General features: G+C 40.8%; 1 protein-coding gene across 1 annotated transcript; it reads left to right on the forward strand.

Moving 5' to 3' along the window:
* The first annotated feature begins 1659 nt into the window (after positions 1-1659).
* On the forward strand, positions 1660-26634 carry LOC308090039 (uncharacterized protein). Its single transcript, XM_080435072.1, has 21 exons — positions 1660-1688; positions 2966-3110; positions 3649-3760; positions 4519-4609; positions 5884-6034; positions 6855-6939; positions 7858-7986; positions 9987-10049; positions 10754-10870; positions 11425-11583; positions 14479-14544; positions 16846-17075; positions 18056-18135; positions 19762-19851; positions 20845-20919; positions 21554-21658; positions 22875-22998; positions 23607-23702; positions 24626-24680; positions 24913-24972; positions 26359-26634. Coding segments are annotated over exons 1-21 (2037 nt in total). The 5' UTR covers positions 1660-1685; the 3' UTR covers positions 26360-26634.
* Positions 26635-27809: the final 1175 nt, after the last annotated feature.

Here is a 27809-nt window from a genome sequence, read left to right on the forward strand (position 1 = left end):
TTTCTACAGTTTCTATGGTTTGATAAAACCTGAATAAAGGAAGTGAGAGAACATGTGGCCTAAGAAAATAGTCTACACATGATGATATATTTTCTGTAAGAGAGACAATTCCTGAAACGATGGGTCTGCCAGGAGGAACAGTAGTGAAACTTTTGTGAATCTTCGGCAGAGTATTAAATGACAGGACAATCTACTCTCATGTATTCACATTCACCCTGGCTGATATCCCCTATATCTAAGTACTGTTTAAGAGTGCCATGGATATGGTCTTTAAACCCTGGAGTAGGATTTGCACAAAAAAACCCTCATTGGTAAGTATTACACCAACATAGGCTTCCCTGTCTAAAACTACAATGGTGCCCCCTTTGAATGCAGACTGTACCACAATAGACAATCTAATCTATTCTATTCCACTACATCTCAGAGGCAAATATTGTACTTTTTACTCCACTACAATTATTTGGCAATTTACTAGTTCCTTTGTAGATTTTGATTATTATATAAAACCACTTCAGCCCTATATATATATATATATATATATATATATATATATATATATATATATATATATATATATATATATATATATATATATATATTGCATGCTTTGGCAATTTGAAAATAGCCGATCTACGTGCTCACAATGCGTTACTTTTGCAACACGTTGTGAGCTTGTAGATCTGCTCTTTTCAAATGATTTTCATACATTTTATACATTTGAAAACTTGTGAAATGGTACATTCTGCATATTGAGTACTTTTACTTTTGGTACTTTAAGTATATTTTGATGCCAATACTTTTGTACTTTTACTCAATTAAAATTTAAATTAAAATTGAATACTGGACTTTTACTTGTGACAGTGTGTTTCTGCAATGCAGTATTGATACTTTTACTTAAGTAAAACATTTGAGTACTTTTTCCACCACTGGGCGGTGGTGGTGTATTTGCGCCTCTATGATTTGCACATGACAGACACAGAGTAATTTAGAAAGAGAGTAATGACAGTAGCGTCGACTCCCATTGTAAGAATGGAATGCGGGAATGCGGAAGTGCTCTGTCTACGTCAATGAGATAGTTCCAATGTTTGGAACTATAGCCCATAGAGGCCCGCTTTGCGGCGAGATCAGAGCGTGACGTTACTCTCTCTTCTACACTCTGGACAGACAGATCCGGGGTTGCCATGTCTGCTTTACTATAAGCGACTTTGGGCTTGTTTCTAACGTTTAGCTTGTTTCCTAAATGATGTTTTAAACCAGTGATTCTCCAACATTTTCAAGTCAAGGGCCCCTAAATTAGCATTTGTCTGCGGATCCCCATCTGAAAATATTTTATGCCAGGGAGGGACCCCCTCCAGTGTTGTTAAAATCTTTCAAAGATATTCCAATTCTTTTCAAATTTTCTTCAAGATTTATTTATGAAAATAGCCGATCTACAAGCTCGCGACGCGTTGTGAGCTTGTAGATTGGCTTATTTCAAATAGCCAACGTAATAATATGTTTAAAGGGCGAAGGCGGAGCTCGCTTCTTTTGGGCTTGTTTTCATCATAGACCTGGTTTGCTTGTTTCTCTCACAACAATCTGGCAACAATATCCCTTATAAATCTCCAAAGAACGTCACTTCTTGTTTGCTTCAATCTCCCGGCGCGCCAAACACAAACATGAGCGGAGGAGCAGGTGCATCAAACATGGTAAATAAGCTACTTAGATTAGTGTTATTAATGATCATAAACCCTGACATTCTCTCTCATTAACACACATAAACGTGTGTAGCGTCAGTGTAGCGGAACACGTGGAGAAATGTTACAGGCATGTTTAAGAGACTTTGATCCGTTTGTTTGTATGTTTGTGATTTTGACCGGTGGTGGAAAAAGTACTCAAATGTTTTTAAAGTATGAAGTAAAAGTATCAATACTGCTGTGTTAGAAGTACCGTTACAAGTAAAAATCCGGAAAGTACAAAAGTATAGGTACCAAAATGAAGCAGTGGTGTAAAGTAACTAAGTACATTTACTTAAGTACTGTACTTAAGTAAAATTGAGGTATTTGTACTTTACTTGAGTATTTCCAATTTCCAATACTTTTACTTCTACTCCACTACATCTCAGAGGCAAATATTGTACTTTTACTCCACTACATTTATTTGAAAACTTTAGTTACTAGTTACTTTTCAAATATAACTATTTGAAAATAGAGCTTGTAGATCTGCTATTTTCAAATATTTAGTACTTTTACTTTTGGTACTTTAAGTACACTTTGATGCCAATACTTTTGTACTTTTACTCAAGTATTTTTTTTTATTCTGGACCTTTACTTGTAACAGAGTATTTTTATATTCCAGTATTGGTACTTTTACTTAAGTAAAGAATTTAAGTACTTTTTCCACCACTGCTTGGAAGTACTAAAATGTTTGAAAATAGCAGATCGTGAGCTTGTAGATCTGCTATTCTACTAGCTCTGATTCATAGCCGTTGGACTCCTTAACGGCTATGAATCAGAGCTACTATTCTACAAGCTTTAAAACGGTTACGTGGATGTATCATTTACTTTGACGTAGGGATGGCCAAATGGAGACATTTTATTAACCGATTACCGTTGGGCCTTAACGATTAATTAATCGATAACCGTTAAAAAAAGTGTGTGTGTGTGTGTGTGTGTGTGTGTGTGTGTGTGTGTGTGTGTGTGTGTGTGTGTGTGTGTGTGTGTGTGTGTGTGTGTGTGTGTGTGTGTGTGTGTGTGTGTGTGTGTGTGTGTGTGTGTGTGTGTGTGTGTGTGTGTGTGTGTGTGTGTGTGTGTGTGTGTGTGTGTGTGTGTGTGTGTGTGTGTGTGTGTGTGTGTGTGTGTACGTTTTTTTGGCCCTTAAAAAAAAAAAAAAAACATTATTTTAATCGGTTGCCGATTTAACGGCGGTTATCGGTTGGCCATCCCTACTTTGACGTGTGTGTGTGTTTTATTCTGTCTTAACCTAGTCTAACCTACCAAAGCCGCTGATGCGGGTTCAGCAGGAGCTCATCGTCATAAACAGTGACTCGGAGACGGACTGTGAAGATGAACTTCAAACGAACCCTGCCGATCAGTCCGTCTTCATCGTCGAGGCAGAAGAAGAGACAAACGGTAACATTTCTGCCCTTGTTTATTGATATATAATTGGTTCTCAAAGTGGGTTCCAGGGGACCCCCGGTGGTCCTTGAGGGAGTTCCAGGGGGTCCCCTGCTAAATGATAGATACATTGACTCTTATGGGTCTGTAACTCTGAGAGTGTACAAATGGAACCAAATGGACCTGTTAGGGTCCATTTGGTTCCATTTGTACACTCTCAGAGTTACATTAACGTTGTTTTTACAATATAAGTCGGGGTCCCAGAGATAGAAATGTCATTAAATGGGGGTCCGTAATGCATGTTAAACTGAAAGTCCTTGAAATTGAAATGGTTGAAAATCACTGCTAGAGCTGTAATAACTATTCTCTTATGGGGGTCCCTGGCATATCTTTTCAAATCTCTTCGGGCTAATAATTGTCAATTTGGAGGGGTCCTTGACCTGAATAAGTTTGAGAACCACTGAATTACATAACGACTAAATTGGGGAAGAAAAAGGTGTAAAAAAAAAAAAAAGACTGCTGTAAATATGTGTGTGTGTGTGTGTGTGTGTAGATGTACCACAGCAGGCTCCAAAGGTAGTGGATGAAGACCTGATCATTACCTTCTCCCAGCGTGCGGAAGTTCTGCCCCATGCACGCTACGACTGTCCTGTTTACCCCTTCCAGTGAGTATTATTGAAGTGCTCGCCCATGCTTCCAGTGAGTATTATTGAAGTGCTCGCCCATGCTTCCAGTGAGTAGACTCAACGCGGGCACCGCGTGCCGCTCTATGAGCTTGTATATCTGCTGTTTTTGCATAGCCAAAGAAATAAAGAAAATGGCACAGATTCTTTCCCGGTCTAAATGGGTTAAAATGGCATTGTTTTGCCAATGGTTTTGGGGGGGGGGGGGGGGGGGGGGGCCCACTTGTTATTTTCCACTGGCTGGGTTGCAATCGCTGCCCTAGGTAGAACAGAAAGCCAGCAGTACAGTACCAGACGGAAGATACGTTTTGTAAATCGTTTGGCATAATACTTTAACCCATTAAGACCGGGAACGCATCTGTGTCATTTCTAGATTTCTTAGGGCTATTAAAAAAATAGCAGATCTACAAGCTCATAGCGTGGCACTCGGTGCGCTATGATCAGAAGCAAAGATTTGAGTTAAAAATGTTTGCTTTAAAAAAATATATATTCAAAGACATGCACACATTTTCAAGATTTTTCAAAAATGGCAGATTTTTTTTTTAAATCAAGCTCATAGCCGCGCTATGAGCTTGTAGATCTGCTATTTTTGAATAGCCAAAGTAAAAGATAATGGTTAAAGTGTTAATGCGTTCCCGGTCTCAACGGGTTAAGGTGAATATTTATGTCGGCATTCTTTGTGCTCCTCCTCACCCTCACGAGTCACCGTTCTGTCCATTCTACATTTGTGTCCTCCGCAGGTTTACCGACGAGAAAAGGGTTGTGGTCAACCGTAACTTCCTGATATGCGAGCAGTGTTACTGCTACATCTGTGATAAACCAGCTTCACAGGTGGGTGGAAAATCATCGGGGAGAATGAGTCGGTTCACGGTTGAGATGTACCCGATACCCATAACTTTAAACTTGCATATCGGTCGATACCAGTGAGTCATTTAAACAAACAAATCTAGGACTGTGATTCTCAAAGTGGTGGCGGTTACCAATTGGACCCTTTCAGGTCTAACTGTACAAACGGTCCGTTTGGTTCCATTTGTACTCTCTCAGAGTTATGGGGGTGGTCCTTGAAATTAAAATGTTTGCGAACCACTGCTCCCTAGAGAATTAGTCACCCCAATGGAGACTTTAATTCATGGATATTTTTCAGTTTATGTTGCATTCCAAAGCCAATAATTTGATGACCAGCGGACCGGTAGGCAGCGGTTCCGTTAGGAGACACAAAGGAGACTCTTTGTGTCTCCTACCGGAACCGCTGCCAGTCAACAAATTATTGGCTTAGGAATGAGACAAACCAAAAAATATCCTCACCGAAAATAGCCGATCTACAGAGCTTGTAGATCGGCTATTTTCAAAAGATTTGCAAACCTATTGAACTTGTGAAATGGGACAGACATTCTACATATTGAGTACTTCTACCTTTGGTACCATTTTCATGCCTATACTTTTTAATACCGGACTTTTACTTCTGGTAAACCTCTTGTTGGTATTGACACTTTTACTTAAGTAAATAATGGGAGTACTTCTTCCACTACTGATGCTGTGGTCGCGTTGAACCAGTGTTGATTTTGACACCAAATTTTGATCTAGTTTTAGTCAGTCTTTTGAATAAAAATCCATTTAGTTTTAGTCATCTGTAATGTTTTATTTTGTCTAGTTTTAGTCGACTAAAAATAAAAAAATAGTTGACTAAAATGTATTTTGGCGGTGCCTTCTTGCCGTCGTAATGGCTGATTTTACACTTGGTTGCATGCTGAAAATAGCAGATCTACAAGCTCGCGACGCAAGCTTGTAGATCTGCTATTTTCAGAGCGCAACCCCCCCCGAGCGCAACCAAACCTAAAATGACTTCTCTTTTAGTTCTACTGGATCTGTTCTCCACTAGTCCCCTCACTAACATTTTAGTCTAGTTTTTATTTGTTGACGAAATTGTCAATATTTTTAGTTTTAGTCATCATAGCTTATACCATTAAGACCTGGAACGCATCTGTGTCACTTTAGATTTCTTTGGCTATTCAAAAATACCAGATATACAAGCTAATAGCGCGGCACCGAGTGCCGAAATCAACACTGTGTTGAACTCAATCCTGCTGCTTGTCTTGCGTTTCCAGTGTGAAACGTGGACAGTCACCGAGGCGTGTCACTGCAACAGTCACAAGGAGGAGGAGTACTGGAGGGGCCTCAGAGACTCCAGTCTCCTGGGATCCCTGAGAGACTTCAACATCACCCTGACAGAGATGGACACTTGCCTGCGAGACGCGGGTCGGTATACCGTTACAGTACTATAGTCACTCACACATGCACAGCACCATGATTTAATCCAGGGGTCTTCAACGTTTTCAGGCCAAGGACCCCCTCTCTGAGAGAGGGATGGAGCAGGGACCCCCACTATGTATTGCATAAACTTGTGTTGCAGATTAAAGCTTTTCATAGATGTTGCTTTCGTGTTAATGTGTATTTTCAGACATTTAACCACATAAACCATCAACACTAAGTAAACTTTCACTCTGTATACTTAGTCTGCTCTTTTTCCCCCTCTCTTTGCCGAAAATAGCCGATCTACAAGCTCGTTGTGAGCTTGTAGATCGGCTATTTTCGGCTAATGTTCCCCTCAGAATAGGGATGCTAGGGTTCAAGTGGTTAATGTAAAAACAAAAATCCTATCACACAAAGATTTGGCGGACCCCCTGTAGTAACTCTGAGGACCCCCTAGGGGTCCCGGACCCCCTGTTGAAGACCTCTGATTTAATCCATTCAATCCGGGAACGCATCTGTGTCATTTTAGATCTCTTTTGGCTATTCAAAAATAGCAGATATACCAGCTCATAGCGCGGCACAATGCTGCGCTATGAGCTTGTAGATCTGTTTTTTTTTTTTAAATCATGAAATTGTGTGCAAAATCAAATATTTGAACACAACAAAATATTTCCCAAATGTTAAGAATATATATTGAAAGATTTGCACATGTTCACGATTTTGGCATAAATGATTGTGTTTAATTGTTTAGGAATCACAAATCACACATTAGGACTTGGCCGTGCAATATTTTTTTGTATTGTCCTTTATTCCATGGTTTGTGTAGAGGCGATGTTGGAGAGCTTCGCCGTGGAGCTGGCAAACGCGTACAGCTCCTTCTTGAGGGGAATCTCTCAGGCTACGATCTATGAGTGAGTATGCTGCTCTTTAGGGCTGAAATGGCAAGCATTGTTTGCCTTCAATAACCTGACCAGTGTTTCTAGATGTTAAGATAATTATCGTATGAGAATTTTACCCTCTATGATGCCAAAAATGCCCAACTGTACGATCATTTCGCCAGGTCACAAAAAGGTGCATGAATTTACTAAATTCCCTGGTTGCTTATTCGGGCTTGGTATTTGCCTTTTCACAGCGAGGCCCCGTTTTAGAAGACAACGGTCTCTAGAGCAGGGTTGGACAACTTTGATGATGGAGAGGGCCACTTTATTTCCACACTCACTCCAGAGGGCCACATTGCATATACTGTACAGAAACCTCTTATCGACATATTTTAACTTTGTTCGTAAATGAATGGCTTACTTCGCCATTCTGTCACACAAAAGTATAAAAAATAGCCGATCTACACGCTCAAAATGTGTCTCACTGCAGCGCGTTTTGAGTTGCTATTTTTGAATTGGAATCCTGAAAAGTAAATGTTTTATTTAATTTCGAATGCATTTAGTTATACTTATGTTGACATTATGAACTTAAATACAAATAAAAGACAATAGAATTTGAATACTAGTCATTAAGCTACTAATATAGACTGAAGTAATTAAAGCGGTCATGTTTGGAATTGTAAACAGCTGAAATCAATAACGTATATCAGTATTCCGATATTAACCTGCGGGCCGCATTAAGTGAAGGTGGAGGCCGCATCTGGCCCCCAGGCCGCCAGTTGCCCCACGTATGCTCTAGGGCAAAAGGTAAAATAAAATCTCAGATGTGCCGTCCGTTTAGATGGCAACAGCATTTTCAGGGGGTTGAGTGGAAATCTTTGAAAACAACTTGTAGATATTAAAATGATGAGTGAATGATGAGTACGCCTGTGATTTTTTGTTTTGTTGCAGTTACACCCCTGTTTACGAGTGTGCTAAGGCGTTCCTGGATAAAGCCGACAGCCAGGAAGACAGGGCAGCTGCTGTCATGAGGCTGGGAGCAGCCAAGAATGTCTCGGAACACTTCCAACCTCCTCAACGGTACACACACACACTCACACTCTTAAAGGACAACTTTGTTTTTTACAACAAGGGTTATTTTATTAGTTTGTAATGATAATAATTAAAAGATGATTGTGTCATGTATTGTATCATGTATTGCTTTCTATCGTTTCTTTAATGATTTAGTGATTTTTAACTGTGGGGCGGGGGCATTCGATCCATTGGTAAATAGTAGGCCTGTCCCCGACTAAGGATTTGTTTAGTCGACTCTAATTGGCGACTAATTGCCAATAGTCGACTGGCAGTCGACTAATATATATAAAAAAAAAATTTTGGGGCCAAAATACATTTTATTTCAAAGGGCCAAGTCTACAGAGTTTGTTTTGTCTCCAGCAGAGTTTCTAGTGTCTATCTCTCTCTGGAAGAGGTTGCACATGAACTCTGCAGCCGCACTGAGGCGCTCCAACACCAACAATACCAATACAAAGACGAGGAATAAGAAGAATAAAGTGGAAGTTACGTGTGGTTGCAGGTGTAGACTTGGCCAAAAGTCGACTAAGAGACACTTAGTCGACTCGGACCCCCCGCGACTAACCAGTCGACCAGTCAAATCAGCCGCATGGTGGCGCTGTAACAGGCAGATACACGTTTTGGCCTATTTATATATGCCAAAACGTGAATCTGCCTGTTGGAGAACGGGAGGTCACAATGACTTTTTTTTTTTCTTCACGGAAGCACAGTGATTTCCTCCGTGATTAGCAACCATCTGGGGATCGATCATACTGGAGACAAATATTCTGTGGTTCTTGAAAAATTAGTTGGAATGCTTAAAAATGCTGGCAGAAAGCTACCTGCCAGCATTAGAAAGCCCCTGGCAGTGAATGTGTTAAGAGGACAGCAATTTTATGAATGTCAAAGTTTGTAGATCATCGGTTATTTTCGCCTAAAGACGGCCAAGTTATAATCTGGCATAACTCCTCCAACACCAAACCTTTAAACCTAAGGGTAGGCTCTCAATTAAAGTGAGGAGGTTAGGATTGGACATCGAATAAAATTATTTATTTTTTAGTTCTGTTGCAAAGGCTATATTGTCATCCACACCCTGCCCATAGTAAATACATTTTAGAGGATACCTAGTATGGCTGTAATGTAATATTTATTCTCTATTTTGAGTTTACAGGAAGTGATTCAAAATTGAATTTTAGGGACTTTTGATATAACTAATACACAAAAATGGATTGACCGTGGGTGTGCTCTAAAATTGTGAAAAACATGTTTTTTATTTCACCATGTCTTTAACACATTGACCGCCAGAGGTTAATCTCATAATGTACTCACCAGTGCCAACGTTTTATTGTTGTTTTTTTCACGTTGCCATAGACCTCGTTAAAATCCTTAAGATTGAGCTCTGCACTGTTTGCAAACATCGCGGAGATCTCCCTGAGTGTACCAGTCCAAACCACGTGTCAAACGGGGCATCCATGTTGTAGTTAGAACGGTTTAGGTTAAACAGTGATCAGCGAGGAGAAACTACAATCGAAGAGACTGGCGTCTCAGTGTGCGCTTTAGATTGGAGTCCTATGGGATCGGCAAAACGTGATCCCGAATAATTCCATTTCCGGATGTGTTACAATGAAATGTGCCGTACTAGAAAATTGAAAAGTTTTTTTTTCGAAAAAAAAGGAAAAAGCACCACAGCCCGTAGGCTACGGGATCGGCGCTTTACAGTTGGATTTATCGGCCCGTAGGCTACGGGCCTGGCGGTGAGAGTGTTAATGGTTTAGTTACAATAATGTAAAAGATGTACAGTACATGCTACTGTCTTTGTTTATTTCTAAAAATCAGTTTATAGGCCAATGCTGTTATTGTAACCTATGATAGTCATTTGATGAAAAAAACTCAACAAATCCCCTTTTATTATTTAGAAAAAGGGGTGTGGTCAAATATTTGAATTAGCGGTATGAATAGAATTCGATTTTCATTGGTCACTTTTACACAGCCCTAATTTTCTGTGTCTCTCTCTCCCTCCCTGTCTGCAGGAATACCATCTCTAGCAGTCCCGTGGCTAGTGCGACTACAGCCAAAGCGCTGTTGATTGAAAGGTGCATACTGTAACACACACACACACACGTTTCTCACACTTAAATGTCTAAGCCCTAAGCTAAAGCCTGGGGGATTTCTATTAACTCTTTCGCTGCCAGGAATTAATTAATTAATTCATCCGTCTACCTTCCCCTTGCCAGCGAAAACGGCGATTTTACTGTACCTTTTGAAAAATCATGGAATATTCTCCATGACCGCTGTCCTCGCGGGACATCGGCTCGTTGCACGAACAGGGGTCCGGTAGTGTTGGGGGAGTAGGGAAAATTTTGCCTGATTATCAGCCTGAAGCTGCGTGGAGCTTCAGTCTGACATTGGCTGCAGTGTCCACGATTACCAGGGGGAGGGGATTCAAATTTCCCTAAACCAATCACAAGAGGTCCACGGATCCGCCTACATCTGACGTCATCGCACAGCTTGTTTTAGCAGATATTCGCTGATTGGCTTGTCGTTAGACCACCCCCACCTCGACTCTGATTCGACAGGTTTTTCTTCGACCGTGAAAAGCCACAGGCTGACATTATGACACCAGACCAAGAGGAGCAGTCCACTCAGAGAGTGGGCGGGGTCTATGGTCTGGAACCAGGCTAGGGAAGAATGCCAGCACACAACTTTTGATCTGATTCATTTCTTCTGATAAGTGGTTTTATTTGTTAATAACATTCTTGTCTATTTGTGTGTCTGTCCTGTTGTGCGTTCCTCCCAGGGCACTAGAGTCAGTCCAGCGACAGATGATCCTGGCCGACTTTGGCCCTGAATTCTACGGGAAGCTGCAGTTGTGCTACCAGAACCTCCGTCTCCCTCATACGATGATGAAGTGGAAGTGGGTTCATTATTATTATTCATATCAGTGCACACTAGGGGCAGTGGTTCTCAAACGTTGCGTGTCAAGTGACCGTACACATATAAAGGTAGACTCTGGGGCGTCGTTATCTGTGGGCGCCATGTTTGGGAAGACATGCTGCCACTCAAAGTGACTACTGGCCAATCACAGCGCATCTTTTCCGGCACTTGTCAGAATCTAGTTGTATAGAAATAAACTAGATTCTGACAGGTGCTGTACTTCTGCAAGCCCACAATGTGTCGCGATGCAACACTTAGTGAGCTTGTAGATCTGATATTTTCAAAAGATTTGTATACATTTGAAAACTTGTGAACTGGGACATTCTGCATAATGAGTGCTTTTGGTACTTTAAGTACATTTTGATACCAATACTTTTGCTCATACCAATACTTTTGTACTTCTACTCAAGTAAATTTTGAATTCCAAACTTTTACTTGTAACATAGTATTTCTGCATTGCAGTATTGGTACTTTTACTGATTTGAGTGCTTTTTCTACCACTGACTAATACGTGTGTGTGTGTGCTTGCTGTAGGTTGAACCTGCGTTCCTGGAACGACATGCTCCTTGTGTCTGTGCTGATGGGGCAGAATGTGTCGGGGGTCTACACGGACACAAAAGGCAAGAAAAACAACCTGGAGGAGGAATTGCCTGTGATCCTACTGCGAGTGCAGCACCTGCAGAACCAGCACAGGTACGTATATACACTAATAATACCTGCAGAACCAGCACAGGTATTATACACTAAGGCCACGTTTACACGGCAACGATCAGAACAGAAAAACGACAAAGTGCTGTTGGCGTTGTCACTTTTTATTTTGCATTTAAACGGAGACGTGATTTTAAAAACGCTGTTGTGTGCATGCCAGGTGGCTAGGTGCCGTGTGTCGGTGTGACTCGCTGCCATATAGACCAGTCACGCATGCGTGGAACCACTTCCGTTCCACTTCCTTTATTTACATACCCCCGTGCAGCGTGGTTCCAGAGCCGTAAAGAAGTTCTGACACTAGCGTCGACTCCCATTGTAAGAATGGAATGCGGAAGTGCTCTGTCTATCTCAATGAGACAGTTCCAATGTTTGGAACTATAGCCCATAGGAGCCCGCTTTGCGGCGAGATCAAAGCGTGTCATTACTCTCTTTTCTACACTCTGCGTGGTTCAACTTAGGGTTGCCATGTTTCGCTTATTCTAAGCGACTTTGGGCTTGTTTTTCCTGTAAAGTTGCTTGTTGTGGGGTTTTTTTTGGCTTGTTTTTAAAGTGTAGTTGATTTTTTTTATTATTTAAACAGTCCTCAAACGTGTGCATGTCAAATTATTGTATTTCTCTGCAGAGACCCCATCTAAAAAATATATATATATATTCCAAATATTATTTAACTTTGTTTTTTTTTTGAAAATGGCAGATCTGCAAGCTCTCAAACCGTCGCGAATGCAACACTTTGTGAGCTTGTAGATCGGCTATTTTCAAATAGCCAATGTACTGTATTGCTCATGTAGCCTAGTCGCTTCTTTTGGGCTTGTTTTCATAGAACCGGCTGCTTATTTCTCTCACAGGATCTGGCAACAGTGGTTCTACGGCTCTGCAGGAAAGCCTACGTGAAACATAACATCACACTTTTGCGGATTCCCCTGTATTGCACGTTTAGATGGAGTTAGTTGCGGATTCAAGCCCCAAAAACGCTGTTGCCGTGTAAAAGGACGGCACATCTGATAGTTTTATTTAGCCGTTTTCTCTAGAGACCGTTGTCGTGTAAAGGGGCCTAATGATAACTCAGAACAGGTATATACACTAATAATAACTTGGAACAGGTATATACACTAATAATAACTCCAGAACAAGCATCCGGGTTGTAAATTGAGGCTATATAGGAAGTGACAGTTATTTTGAATGGCCTGTAGTCTCGCTGTCTCACCACTGCTGGTGTCAGACGCAATTAAACTCCATTCAAGCGGATGGGTTTTTGCCGAACTTTACACTTGATTTTATGACCTAAACACAAATACTATATGCATCCAGTGGCTAGTTTAAAGTCTTCTTTCAATCACCATGATATGCGTTTTGGTAAATTATGGTCCCATTCGTTTGAACACATTCCCTGCCATTGACGGAGATCTCCGTCATTTCACACAGAACCAGGAGATAACGTGATCCAAAGATTTACTGCTCCAGTCACTTCCTGGTTAAAGTATTGGGGAAATATTCTGTATCTCGGCTACTGTGTTGCTGTGATGTTTTGGTTTTTTTGGCGAACATGCTATTTTCAACGGCGTACAACAAGCGAACGGGAGGTCGGGATGACTTTTATTTTTTTCTCCCGTGGAAGCACAGTGAAACCCTCTGTGATTAGCAACCATCAGGGGATCGATCATACTGGAGATAAATATTCTGTGGTTCTTGAAAGATTAGTCGGAATGCTTAAAAATGCTGGCAAGAAGCTACAGCCTGTTTTTAGAAAACCCCTGGCAGTGAATGTGTTAAAATGTATGATAAAGTAGGGTGTGCTGTAGTGTTTACCTTGTGATTTTGATTGACAAGCTACACAACCAATGGCATTAATTTCAGAGATTTTTTTTTCTGACCGGATATAGAAAGATGGCAGATTTAAAATTGCTGAAAAATAGGCTTGAGTTACGTTTTGTAGAGTCTGTGCGTAACGCTGTCCATAATTTTCAAAAATAGCAGATATAAAGCTGCGAGCTTGTACATCTGCTATTTTTGAAAAATGTTTGACTGTTTGAATTTCTCTTCTGGGGGTCCCTATCTCACAACCTTCTCAGATGGCGGTCCACGGCCAAATGCAAATAATTTTGGGGGTCCTTGGCACAAAAATGTTTGAGAGCTACTGATTTAGAAGGCATTTGTAGACTCTGTCTCAGGTCTTAACACATTGACCGCCAGAGGTTAATCTCATAATGTACTCACCAGTGCCAACGTTTTATTGTTGTTTTTTGTTTTTTTTCACGTCGCCATAGACCTCGTTAAAATCCTTAGGATTGAGCCGTGCACTGTTTGTACACATCGCGGACATCTCCCTGCGTGTACCAGTCCAAACCACGTGTCAAACGGAGCCGCCATGTTGTAGTTAGAACGGTTTATGTTAAACAGTGATCAGCGAGGAGAAAAACTACAATTGAAGAAAATGGCGTTGCAGTGTGCGCTTTAGAATGGAGGCCTACCGGATCTGCAAAACGTGATCCTGAATAATTCCATTTCCGGTGGTGTTACGATGAAATGTGCCGTACTAGAAAATTGAAAAAAGTTTTTTTTTTCGAAAAAAAGGAAAAAGCACCACAGCCCGTAGGCTACGGGATCGGCGCTGTGCAGTTGGATTTATCGGCCCGTAGGCTACGGGCCCGGCGGTGAGAGTGTTAATGGGTTAATCTGTGTAACAGCTGTTGTATGTCTTGTGTTGATGTTGATGCTGAATGCCTGTGTAACGGTTGTATGTTCTCATGTGTGATGTTAATGCCTGTGTAACGGTTGTATGTTCTCATGTGTGATGTTAATGCCTGTGTAACGGTTGTATGTTCTCATGTGTGATGTTAATGCTGACTGCCTGTGTAACGGTTGTTGTACGTTTGTTCTCAGGTTCCGGGAGTTGTGTCGCTACCTGCGGGTCGTGTTGTGTTCTGGATCCCAGGAACGCCAAACAAGGTTTTACACTCATCTCATTTAAAACCATCTTATCAGAGGGTAATGGGGCCCTAGGATACACCCCCCCCCCCCCCCCACCCCCTGTGTTAAGTGTTGGAGAGCGTCTGTTGCTGAAAATCGGCCATTGAATGGGCTGTGGGTACACTGTCGGGTCGAACGTTGTAGGGAGGCGTCGTCGGATAGCAGCATGGTGGCGTAGAGGGGACTAAGAGGGGGTTTAGAGCTCTCTGGTTGGCTGCTTGGCCTTGCTAGGAGGGGTAGTGGAGACCAGTGGTGCAAAAATGTACTCAAATTGTTTACTAAAGTATCATTACTGCAATGTAGAAATACTCTGTCACAAGTGAAGTCTGGAAATCCGAGAGGTGTAAAAAAAAGTGTGGCGGACCGTCCAGTGAGGTCAGAGGTCAGAAAAGTGCAGTTTTCAGACAACGGTGGACACTGGACCGGCGCCGGCGGACACTGCCGACACTTCTGACATACGCACGCGTGCGGGGACACCTCCCCTACAACGCCACACTCTCGGATAAGCCCGAGAGGTGTAAAAAAAAGTGTGGCGGACCGTCCAGTGAGGTCAGAGGTCAGAAAAGTGCAGTTTTCAGACAACAGTGGACACTGGACAGGCACCGGTGGACACTGCCGACACTTCTGACAAACGCACGCGTGCGGGGACACCTCCCCTACAACGCCACACTCTCGGATAAGCCCGAGAGGTGTAATTTTGGTCACTTTTACACATCCCTAATTCGTGTGTGTTGCTGAAAAGTGACATCAGGCCATAGGCTATTTTTAGCGCCGTACTAGTAGCCATCTGTCGGTGTGGAGAGGGGTACATTCAACTTGTTTTCAAACCTGATCTCCCAACTTAATTCGACTTGCAGTCTGGACAACAAATTTCGGTGTGTGTAGACGCCTTTACACCTGACCATTCATTTTTGGATCTTACAGACGACTAAAGTAGTGGTTTTCAACCTTTTTCGCGTCAAGGACCCCCAAATTGACACACATTAGCCCACGGAACACCATTTCAAAAGATATGCCAGGGGGTCCCAGTCTATACTGTATCATCAGCATTTAGTGTTCATTTAAAGGGATATTTCACTTTCAAAAACTTTTGGTCATTTTATCGTCTACTCAGGCCTTTGTGAGGCCCCCAGACAGTTTTTAAGTTGCTCGATTCAGTATTTATATATTTGATATTCATTTTATCAGACACGCCCCCTTCCTATACAAACCCATTATAACTTCAAACTCCATTTTAACCATGTTAGATTCATCAAAAACACCCGTCCTTGGTTCTGGTGACTCACCCTGCCCTCCTAATACGCGAGGGGCCGTGTTTTTTCAATTACTTTTTTCATTTATTTTAAATATTTTTTGGGGGAAATTAAAAAAATTAAATGCAATACAAAAATATTTTTTTTGAAAGTGAAATATCCCTTTAACTCTGAGAGGGTACAAATAAATAGTTCCAAATGGACCCTAACGGGTCCATTTGGAACCAAAATTTGTACACTCTCAGAGTTACAGACACATACGGATACATTTGGTTCCTAACTATTAATTTGGCTGGGGACCCCCTGTAGGACCACTGGTGGTCCCCGGACCATTGGTTGAGAACCACTGGACTAAAGTGACAACATGCGGGTCAATGTCTGAAGGTCCTTTTTGTCCAGAAAACTTCAAAAATAGCAGCTGTACAAGCTCTACAGCGCGGCACAAAGTGACACACTTTGAGCTTGTAGATCTGCTATTTTTGAATGGCCAACGCATAAATGGATATATAAATTATTGTGCTGCTATATTAACTACTTTTTACATTTATAAAGATGGCCATTTCACTTTGGCTAAACTTTTTTTTTGCTCCCACCGTCCTCTGACTCCTCTGGTTCGTTGTCGTCTTAAAACATTTTGGCAAGAGTGAAGAGTAGACTTTTTGTAAGGCATACATCGTCTCTTTGGTGGAAACCTCGTTCCAATTGAAGCCACTAGAGGCGAGAAATAGTACACAAATCCTACAAATGCTCTCCTAAGTGGGTGCCGCCTCGCGAACGTCTGATGTTTACTGGTGCTAGATTCCGCGAGAGTTTGATGCAGGGACAGAGGGGTCGATAAAGTCAATTTTTCTCCTGATTTGTCTTTCTGAAAAAAGGCATTTGAAAGCCACATGAAAATCTTGGTGAGATTGTGTGACTTGTGACGACCGGGTCCAATATTTAGTTCAGTGATCATGGGGCTAAAGAATGGTTCAGAAGCCGTGCTCACGTTCACGCCATTTTTTTTGTTGTCTTGGTTGTCGTGCAGACTCCTGGAAGTGACAGACCTCCTCCCGCTGTACCTGTGCTGGACCGGTGACTTAGGGGAGGCCATGAACCAGTTCTTTGCGTCTTCGCGGAAATGCCCCACCTCCCGCCTCTCGCCGTTCTACTTCCAGCTGTACCTCCACATCCTGGAGACCGGCACGGCGCCCGTGCTGACCGCCGCGCTGCCCACACAGGCCACGCTGGCCGCCGCCAAGTGGGAGAGGATCGAAGGTCAGACTAAAACATTTTAAGATTTCTTTGGCTATTAAAAAATGGCAGATATACAAGCTCATAACTGTGCTATGAGCTTGCCTGGAACAAAACATTTTGAGATGGGGGGTCCGTGGCCAAATGCATATCTACAAATGTTGTCTAAATCCTAACGTATGTTGCTATATCAGTGGTGCTCCTACTTTTCCATGTCAAGGACCCCCAAAATGTATATGTATTTGGCCGCTGACACCCATCTCAAAATATGTTCCAGGGACCCCCAGAAGCACAGATCCGAGTTAAGATTGTTCCCCATATTTGTGGCGACTCGGGGGAGAATTGGTTCAGTGGAGCTCCCTTTGTAAAATATTCTGTGCCAGGGACCCCCATACAAGATTAGTAGTGTTAAAATGTTTCAAGAATATATATATATATTTTTTAAATTGGTGGAAAATAACAGATCTACAAGCTCACAACATGTATGTCTATGAGTTTATAGATCTGTTATTTTCCAAATGGCCGATGTAATTTATTTCGATGCTTATATGAACTAAAGTTTGCTGGGGAACCCCTAGAAGCCCCTCAAGGACCCCCATGGATTAAAGTTGTCAGTCGCCACGACATTTGGATTCCATAAAAGCCAGCATGTCTTCTATGGAAGCATGTTGCACAGCGAAAATAGCCGATCTACAAGCATTGAGAGCCTGTAGACAGGCTATTTTCGGTTATTATATTAAGATTAGAGCATTTAAAATGGTCAAACCAGCCATAATTATGTTCAGAAGCATCTTCCATAAAATCTTAATAGTCTGGGATATTTCATATAAAAGCAAAGTGAGCTTGTAGATCTGCTATTTTTGAATAGTCCAAAGAAATCTAAAAAAAACGACAGATGCGTTCCCGGTTTGAATGGGTTAAGGGTGAACTATTCCTTTAAAATTTCTGAGGACCCCTGGAGGGGTCCCCATACCCACACTGACCTACATGACTCTTCCTTATAGGTGCGGTGCCACGGCTGCACACCCGCCTGGTGGCGTTTGCCCTCAGAGTGATGATGATTCAAAATAAGATCTACAATAATGTGAGTCTATTAATAATAACATATCAAATGTATATAGCGCAGGGGTGATGCAACTTTGATGATGGAGAGGGCCACTATATTTCCACACTCACTCCAGAGGGCCACATTGCATATACTGTCTCGCCGTATTTTAACTTTTTTCGCCATTCTATGTCACACAAAAGTAGCAAAAATAGCCGATCTTGACTTAAACCCTTTTGCTCTTTGGGGAGCATAGGCCATTTATGAATTTCCTCCAGCTAATTCGGTGTTGGGCGATCTTCTCTGCTTCCTTCCAAGATGTTCCTTTTTCCCTGAGTTCCGCCTCGAAAGCTCAAAACACGTTTTGAGCTTGTAGATCGGCTATTTTTGAATTGGAATCCAGCTATTTTTTAATTGGAATCCAGAATTTGTTTTTGCTATTTTTGAATTGGAATCCTGACAAGTAACATTTGTATTTTGTTTCAAATGCATTTAGTTATACTTATGTTAACTTTATGAACTTAAATACAAATACATTGGACATAAAAAAAGACAACAGAATTGTAATATTAGTCATTAAGTCATTAAACTAATATAGACTGAAGTAATTAAAGTGGGTCATGTTTGGAATTGTAACAGCTGAAATCAATAATGTATCAGTAATCCGATATTAACCTGCGGGCCGCATTAAGTGAAGGTGGGGGCCGCTAGTTGCCCATGTATGATATAGCGCTTTACATGGAAGAGAAAACGACAAAAGAAAATCTACTTTATTAGGAGAAACACTAAGAAAAGGCTAAGAAAGATCGATAACAAGATCCTGACATAAAATGTCATTACAGGTTGCCGCATTAGGATTACTATTTTTGCAGGTTGCCGCATTATGATTACTATTTTTGCAGGTTGCCGCATTATGATTACTATTTTTGCAGGTTTCCGCATTATGATTACTATTTTTGCAATGTCTTTAATTACATGTAGTTACTTTATCAGCTGAAGCGCTATGATTAAGCATTTAGAAAATGTGTCTTCAACAAACCGAGACGGCAAAATGTTTCGGTTAAATGCGTGTGTTGGTGTCGCGAGTGGGCAGGGGGGCCAGAACGGGACCTGTACGGGCAGAAAGAGGGACACGCATAGCGGTGTCAGATTTCACTTACCAGGGCTTGTTTAGAGCCCATATTCTGAGAGGACATTGGAAGCCATTGGCGACATAGACATATAAAGGTAGCAGGGGAAAGCCGTTTTGAGGGGTGAGGGGGCTTCTCTGATAGTAATGGGGAATGCATTCCACAGGGTTGGGGCAGCAAAAGAAAAAACTTAAATGAACAGATGATGAAATTGAGTAAGATGGCTTACACTAGTTGCAATATGTCTGAAATAATGTCATATTTGGCCTAATGATGATCGTACATATCAATTTACTATTTAGTCATTTAGTAGACGCTCTTAATCCAGAGCGATTTTACAGTAAGCAAGGTCAACATGATGTAATGCACCAATCCTTTAATTTGCATAATTACATTTTGTATAAAACATGTCTACCAAAAGTTAAGGAGATTGTTCATAATTGTCATAAAAAATGTTCCCATGATAAATGGCATTATTTCTACAAGGTCTGCGTGTGACCTTGCTGCTAATGTGTTGTTTTTTTGTATCTTCCAGTCTGCCTGTTGGGAGGCTCTTCTCAGCATGGTGAACACGCCTTGTAACACACCTGCCCCCCTGGAGGAACCCAGCAATCACTATCTACAGGTACATCCATCTTAACACATAATGACCTGAGGTACATTCTACAAATGTATCTTAATCCTAAGTTTTCAGAAGAATAATAAAAATTTGTTGCTACTGTATATCAGTGGTGCTCAAACTTGTCAAGGACCTCCAAAATGATATGTATTTGGCCGCAGACCCCCCCATTTCAAAAGATTTTGTTCCAGGGACCCCCAGAAGCAAAGATTTGAGTTTAAAATGTTTGCTACGAAAATGTGTATATATACACGATTTTTCTAAAATGGCAGATCTACACGCAGGGGCGGACTTAAGGATCTGGAGGCCCCAGGCGAACGGTAGTATGAGACCCCCTCCACAGATTATTTTTTAACAGAATAGATGTAATTTCCAGTATTCTGGTGCATTTTGGGAGTTTGATACTTTTATCAGACTTTACTAACATGGGATCCATTAAAAAGCTAAAAGTAGGGCTACAGAAATGTATTTAATTTTTTTCATGAGACCCCCTAACTCTTGAGGCCCCAGGCGGTCGCCTAACCTTGCCTACAGTTAAGTCCGCCGGTCATAGCACGGCATGAAGTGACGCACTGTGAGCTTGTATATCTGCTATTTTTTAAATATCCAACGCTAAAATGACACGGATGTTTTCCTGGTTTTAATGGGTTAAGACGAGAACACTTTTCTCATTCTTTTTTTTGTTAATTGGTTGTTTACAGCAGTTGTTTTTCAAGTCAAGGACCCCCAAATTGATATGCATTTGGCTGCGGACCCCCCGTCTGAAAAGGCTTTGTGCCAGAAGAGAAGATTTATGATTTCAATGTATAAGAAAACATTTATTTATATAAAGACCTTTATATAAAGACCTTGCTTCTCGATTATAAGTCTCTTATTGGTTGTGAATACGTTTTGATATATTTTTGATGAATTGCCCACCCCCACATTAAATAATACATAATTATGTAGTATAATTTATTATATTGTATAAACGTTATTTTTTCCCATTCTGGTGTTTAGGATGCAAGGACGATAGCCAGGGCGGTATTGAACGAGGCAACACAACACATCTCCTTCCCATTGGCCCTGGTCCAGGTACTGAAATTGCAGCTCAACGAAAGCCAGTGGTGTAAAGTAACTAAGTACATTTACTCAAGTACTGTACTCGAGTACAATTTTGAGGTACTTTTACTTTAATGGAGTATTTCCAATTGTCTATACTTTTACTTCTACTGCACTACATCTCAGAGGCAAATATCTTACTTTTACTCCACTACAATTATTTTAAACTTCAGTTACTTTGTAGATATTAATTATTACATAATAAAGCATACGTTTACCACTTCAGCCCTATTTTATACATAGGCTATTTGAAAATAGCCGATCTACAAGCAAGGCCTTGTAGATCTGCTATTTTCAAACATTTTAGTACTTTTACTTTTGGTACTAAGTACATTTTGATACCAATACTTTTGGTACTTTTACTCAAGTACATTTTTAATTCGGGACTTTTGGTTTTAACAGCGTATTTCTACATTGCAGTAATGATACTTTTACTTAAGTAAAACATTTGAGTACTTTTTCCTCCACTGACAAAAGCTAATTCCTAATGTATGACTGAGGACAATTTCATGATAAATTAAAATATCCACGATACAATTGTGTTTATTAGGGATAGGATGATAATCGTTATTGTGATAAAAAAAACAAAGTGTGTTTGCGTTTACAGGAGTATCCACGCCAGGGCCTCCTGCTGTTGATGACCGAAGCTCTGGCTATGCGTATCGCCAGCGGCCCTCTAGAGCCAGCAATCCCTGTGGTTAACACCTTCAAGGTACCTCACTGCAGTGGACCTCAACCCTAAAATGATCAAATTTGAACTGGGGGCCTCCCCAAAATAATATTTTAACTGGGGACCCCGCCCAAAATATTTGAACCCCAAAATAATCATATTTGAACTGGGGACTCCCCCAAAACTGAGAACCCCCCCCCAAAATAATATTTGAACTGGGGACTCCCCCAAAACTGGGACCCTCACAAAATAATAATATATGAACTGGGGACCCCCCCCCCCCAAACAAATAAAAATAAAATAATATATATATTTGAACTGGGGACCCCCCCCAAAAAATTAAAAATAAAATAATATATATATTTGAACTGGGGACCCCCCCCCAAAAAAAATAAAATAAAATAATATATATATTTGAACTGGGGACCCTGTCAAAATAATAATCATTGAACTGGTGTCCCGTCAAAATAATAATCATTGAACTGGTGTCCCGTCAAAATATAATTATTTTGGGCGGGTCCCTAGTTGAAATATTATTTGAACACCACAGGGTTTGTTTTCCTTCTGTGTTGTGTGTGTGTGTGTGTGTGTGTGTGTGAACGAACGGGTGAGGTGACGACTTTATAAACTTAATGTGGAATAATGCGGGGTTGCAAGCCCTGCATATTTTGTGCGGAAATATGCGACTATTGCGGTGATTATATTTATACACCCTTTTTTTTTTAAAGAATGTCATTTAGCAGACTCTTTTATCCAAAGCGACTTACAATAAGTGCATTCAACAGGTAGGGAACGAAACTACTAATCACCAGAAGTATTATGTGCATTCTCTTCTAAAACAAGCAACTAGGACTATACCTAGCGTAAAAGTGCAATATATCAGCTACCTACTTTCATAAACAGATGAGACAAAATAGGAAAATCAAATGAGCAAGAGCTAAAACAAATAAGTGTATTGAATAAACAAGATCCAATAAAACCATAAAACAAGAGTTCGTACAACTAGTTAACAACAAGTAGGCAAGGCGAAGAGGAAGGATAACTTGGGGCGGTTGAACACCAGACGAGCCGCAGCTTTCTGAACAAGCTCCAGACGTCTGATGGCAGACGCCGGGGCACCAGCAAGATGACCCCTGCATAATCTGTGCCATTTGGCTGATTATGCGATAATAATTTATGACAGTCTTGTATCAAGCTAAAGTACTTAACATGGCAATACATATCAATTTGGCCCTGGTCGTCTCTCCCACCCTTGCAGGAGAACGAGTGGGCCTTCCAGTGGCTTTGTGAAAGCCTGATGTCCTACTCCCCTGACATCTACCTCTCCTTCCAGAAGGGGCTCCTCCAGGAGCTGCAGAAGAGCACCCCCCCCACCCCTGCAGGTGCGTCTTCATTTTGGCCATAGATGGAGGCAGCATGGCCCCCTTTCTTTTTTTTAACCCATTAAGACGGGGAAAGCATCTGTCATTTTCTAGATTTATTTGGGCAGCTATAGAAGCACTATGAGCTTGTAGATATGCATTCTGAAAATGTGTGCAACTCTTTGCATTCTGAAAATGTGTGCAACTCTTTGAATGTATTTTTTTTTTTTAAAGCAAACATTTGTAACTCAAATCTTTGCTTCTGGGGATTCTACAAATGTCTTCTAAATCCTAACAGTTAAAAAAATATGTTGCTATATATCAGTGGTGCTCAAACTTCTTCATGTCAAGGACCTCCCAAAATGATATGTATTTGGACGCGGACCCCCAGCTAACCCGAACCCAGAAGCAAAGATTTTAGTTAAATATGTACAGTATATGTATATTCAAAGATTTGCAAAAATGTTCATGATTTTTCAAAAATAGCAGATCTACAAGCTCATAGAGCGGCACTCGGTGCCGTGCTATGAGCACAGCTGCCACAAATGACACAGCTGCGTTGCCTTCCCGGTCTTAATGGGCTAATGGCTTTGACAATGTTTAATACATTTTTTTCTGAAATTATACAGTATCGCATGACGCGACAAACACTGTATGCGTTTGCGGCAAGATCTGCAAAAATCACCAAGGGCTGCGGACCCACCAGCGCTGGACTGGATGTGGAGGTGGGAAAATTAATCTATTCTTGGCTGCATCGTGATGTGGACGTGGCCACAGTTGATTTAACCTTTAAGACCTAAAGCCGATTCTACAAATGTCTTCTAAATCCCAACAGTATTCTGAAAAAAATGTTTCTATATCAGTGGTTCTCAAACTTTTTCATGTCAAGGACACACAAAAATTATATGTATTTGGCCGCCGATCCCATCTCATATCACGATTGAAAGAAATTATGTATTCATGAAAATATTTACTAAGGCATTGGTCATCAAAGTGGAGTCTGGGGACCCCCTGGGGTCCTTGGGAGGGTACCAGGGGGTCCCCAGCCAAATTAGTTAATATATAGCGTCACAATCATCTCAACTTATTTATACGATCATCTCAACAACTATACATTTATATGTTGACTATTCAAAAATGGCAGGGTCACTGGAACAAAATATTGAGATGGGGGTCCGCGGCCAAATGCATATGATTTTGTGAGGACCTTGACATGGAAAAGTTGAAGCACATGGTAGTGTATTACAGCACACACAATTCATATCGGAGGATAATTCATTTAATCTAATACACCCATGAGCGAAAAGGAGCAGGAAGAAGAATACATTCTTTTTAATACCTGCCCCCTATTCAGTTTTAAAAATATATAGTTGATGATCGGCGCATACAACCAATACTTGCACTAAAATGCAAATTTAAGTAAAACCAAAACCCAGAACTAAACTAGCAACAAAAACGAGCAACGAATGAACAATTAAACATGTATAGAAAACAAAAAAGACATGACTCCAAAGTCAAATCCTTTCCTGTTCGTCGTCTTCATATTGTCTAGTTATTTTATTTTTGTAACATGTTTTTAAATTGATAAATATTTGTACAACCCATTGATTGATGATGCTGTAACTGTATTTCTCTTCCTTTTTTGTAGCTGCCGGCGGCACAGCACAGGCCTCCGCTGTGAACGCCTCGCCCCAGTGGCTCCTGTAAGTCCCTCAGCTTGTCACACCATTAATTCATTACTTTTTTACCCTCACGTATTAGGACGATATCAGTCGCCAGAACCTAGGGCGGTGTTTTTAATGATTCTATCATGGTTAAAATGTAGTTTGAAATGGGGCCGTGCTCACAAAAGCCTGAGTAGACATTAAAATGACCCCAAACATGTTTGAAAGTGAAATATAATATAATAACCGTGATGTGATGTTGTCCCCTTAGGCCTCATCCTCTGAGTTACTTTGACCCATCACTCTCTGTCAACATAACCATGAAACACTGGTAAGTGAGTGTATCCCATTATAGTCCGGCAAGTGGTAAATGTGTTAATTTTTTTATTGGTCCAAAATATTGTCTATATACATGCATCCATGAAACCACCTGCTGAACAGCTGTCAGCATTGGGCTTTCTTTTTAGAGGGGGTTATATGTGACCTTACCTCTCCAGTGGTGCCTGCAGTCATCTTGGTTCTCCATGCATCTGGCTAGTTCATCACTATTTTAACCCATTAAGACCGGGAACGCATCAGTGTCATTTTAAGATCTCTTTGGCTATTCAAAAATAACAGATGAGCTTGTAGATCTGCTATTTTTGAAAAATTGTGAAGATGTGTGCAAATCTTTGAATATATATATTTTTAAACGTTTGTAAAATATTCTGTTCTAGGGACCCCCCCTCCCCAAGCAAAGATTTGAGTTACAAATGTTCGCTTAAGAATATATGTATTCAAAGATTTGCGCACATTTTCACCATTATTTAGCAAAAATAGCAGATCTACAAGTTCATAGCCACGTTATGAGCTTGTATATCTGCTATTTTTGAATAGCCAAAGTCATCTAAAAATGACATGTTGATGTGGGACACCTTTGTGATCAATGCCCATGTGTAGAATCCCACAGCACCAGTTCCTGATCTGGGAGCGCATTTGGCAGATGTTAATCTCTTTTATCTCCTGATAGATGATAATCTAACTGACTTTACTTTAATATTCAGAACATGCATTTGTGCTAGCCTCTGGCATCATTTTAACATCATTCTACATATTAAAATATCAGCAAGATGGATTTTTTTTAAATGCTCAAAGGTCAGCAGTTGGTAATTTGTTATGGCATTGAATGACCTGAAACCACCTTTAAAAAAAATCGGTCCTGTTGGATTTTAACTGGCCAATTAATGGTTCATTATGCTAATTGCTCAACACTCAAATCTTAGAAACGAAGTTGAATATCATACACTATGCCTATAGATTACTGGAAATGTCTTGGACCCAGAAATGTTGTTTTCTATTTACTTATTATTGAAATGTAGTCTATTTTTGTAATGCAGAGGTATGGTCACATATACCCCCTATATAAAGATAATTGCCCAATGCTGACAGCTGGTCAGCAGGTGGTTTCATGAATGTATGTAGGCTATATAGACAATATTTTTGACCAATAAATAAAATAAACTATAGACCACATTTCCCACCTCAGCGGCTGCCGGACTATTAAACATCACTGCTACCTGGTGTGCACGGTGTATCCCGTTAATTGGGTGGTGGATGTGTGTATCAAAAGCAGAGGCAACCAACCCTGATTGCGTTACTGTTATGCCTATCATTATTAGCCATGTCCATTACAAGTATACTGTATGTGCTGAAATAAATGTCTGTGTTTTGTCCATAGATGGCTGCACCAACTCGTTTCCTTTGTCCCTGGAAGTGACGGTCCCTGATGGTACAGTGAGACGCGTCACCTAGCCTGTTCACGGTGGCCTCACGCCAAAAGCCTCACCCACCATAGTACCTCCCAGTCTCCTGTGGAATATTGGACTGGGGTGCAGTGGGAGAGAGCTCTGGGGCAGAACTGAAGAAAATAGCGGGACCTACAAGCTCGCATGTTTGCATCGATCCCATTTTCAACCGCATCTTTCATAATAATCGGTCCTCACTGGGGCTCATTATACGACGGCAGCATTACTGTCTCCTCCGTGTCTCGGAGGCGGGCTGTGGACAGCTCAGAAACGCTGCCTACCAGTGACGTCATCGTCACCTATGATGTCATTGGTAGGGTTTCTGAACTGTCCACGGCCCGCCTCTGAGACACGGAGCGAGTAGATGGAAATTGAAGTGAAGGTTCACACGCAATATTTTTGCACTTTTAAAAGGCTGTATGTTGTTTTTCTACAAAGGTGTTTTGTCATTTACTGTACTTGTAATAATTTTGTTTAATAAAATGTTTAAATAAATCACCTTTTGAGCATAATTTCTCTCTAAACTGCCAATTTTGCAGGAAGTATTTCCATTGTTGCATACATTCCTCTTAATCTACAAAGGAATGGGGGACTTGAAATCAAAGCTGTCAGAACAGACCTGATGTATGTACATAGTGAAGTATTAACAATTGCAAATATACATTAGTAATGTAAGCGTCGGTTAACATTATTTCAATTTCTTTTTTCCTAAAAGACTAATGCTAACCCTGATAACTGTTAACCTCCCTATGTGTTAGATGGCCACACTTCATGTTTAAGTTACAAATTTGACCCCCATAACTTGCCCCTAAACACTCTTTATTTTAGTGATTTGTTAGTAGGCTACACTTTGGGTGTTCTTATACACTGTAGTAGTTTGTGGTAAATTAAGCCTCTTAAGCAGTTTGTCAGGCAGCAAAAAAAATGGCACTTAAAATAAATGTATCCTGCAATTATTGTTTATTAATGCAGTCAATAACGGGATGTTAAATAGAGTTTTGGGACTTAAGAGTCATTTTAATGCGTTATGAAGAAACTGACCAGGCCCACAGCATAACCAGAGGAATAGTGTGCGCATGCACACGCTCACATTTTAATAATCTAATTTGGATCTGCACAAAAAGCTCAATACATACATCCAAACACTGATCAGAATAAGATTACATTACGGTCAAACCAGATACAACTGCTGCACATTGCTTCTTAACACACAGAGGAATAAACACATTGATGACATAGATACTATATATAGAAATTTGACAGATTTTTTTTTCTCATTCTCCCCCCTCCCCACATTTATAAGAAGGAATCATGCACACTGACACAGCACCCAAGCACCTCAAGCGTTCTGTGACCAATGTATGACCAACGGACCGTACACTAC

Source organism: Gymnoscopelus braueri (genome assembly GCF_963280865.1).
Source record: "Gymnoscopelus braueri genome assembly, chromosome: 8".
Taxonomy (NCBI): Eukaryota; Metazoa; Chordata; class Actinopteri; order Myctophiformes; family Myctophidae; genus Gymnoscopelus; species Gymnoscopelus braueri.

What these genes read in the sequence shown, in the direction of transcription:
- LOC308090039 (XM_080435072.1), top strand. An exon ending in CACCTGCAGAACCAGCACAG is followed by an intron (nt 11,584 to 14,478) that starts GTACGTATATAC and finishes GTTTGTTCTCAG; the next exon opens with GTTCCGGGAGTTGTGTCGCT. An exon ending in TCCCAGGAACGCCAAACAAG is followed by an intron (nt 14,545 to 16,845) that starts GTTTTACACTCA and finishes GTTGTCGTGCAG; the next exon opens with ACTCCTGGAAGTGACAGACC.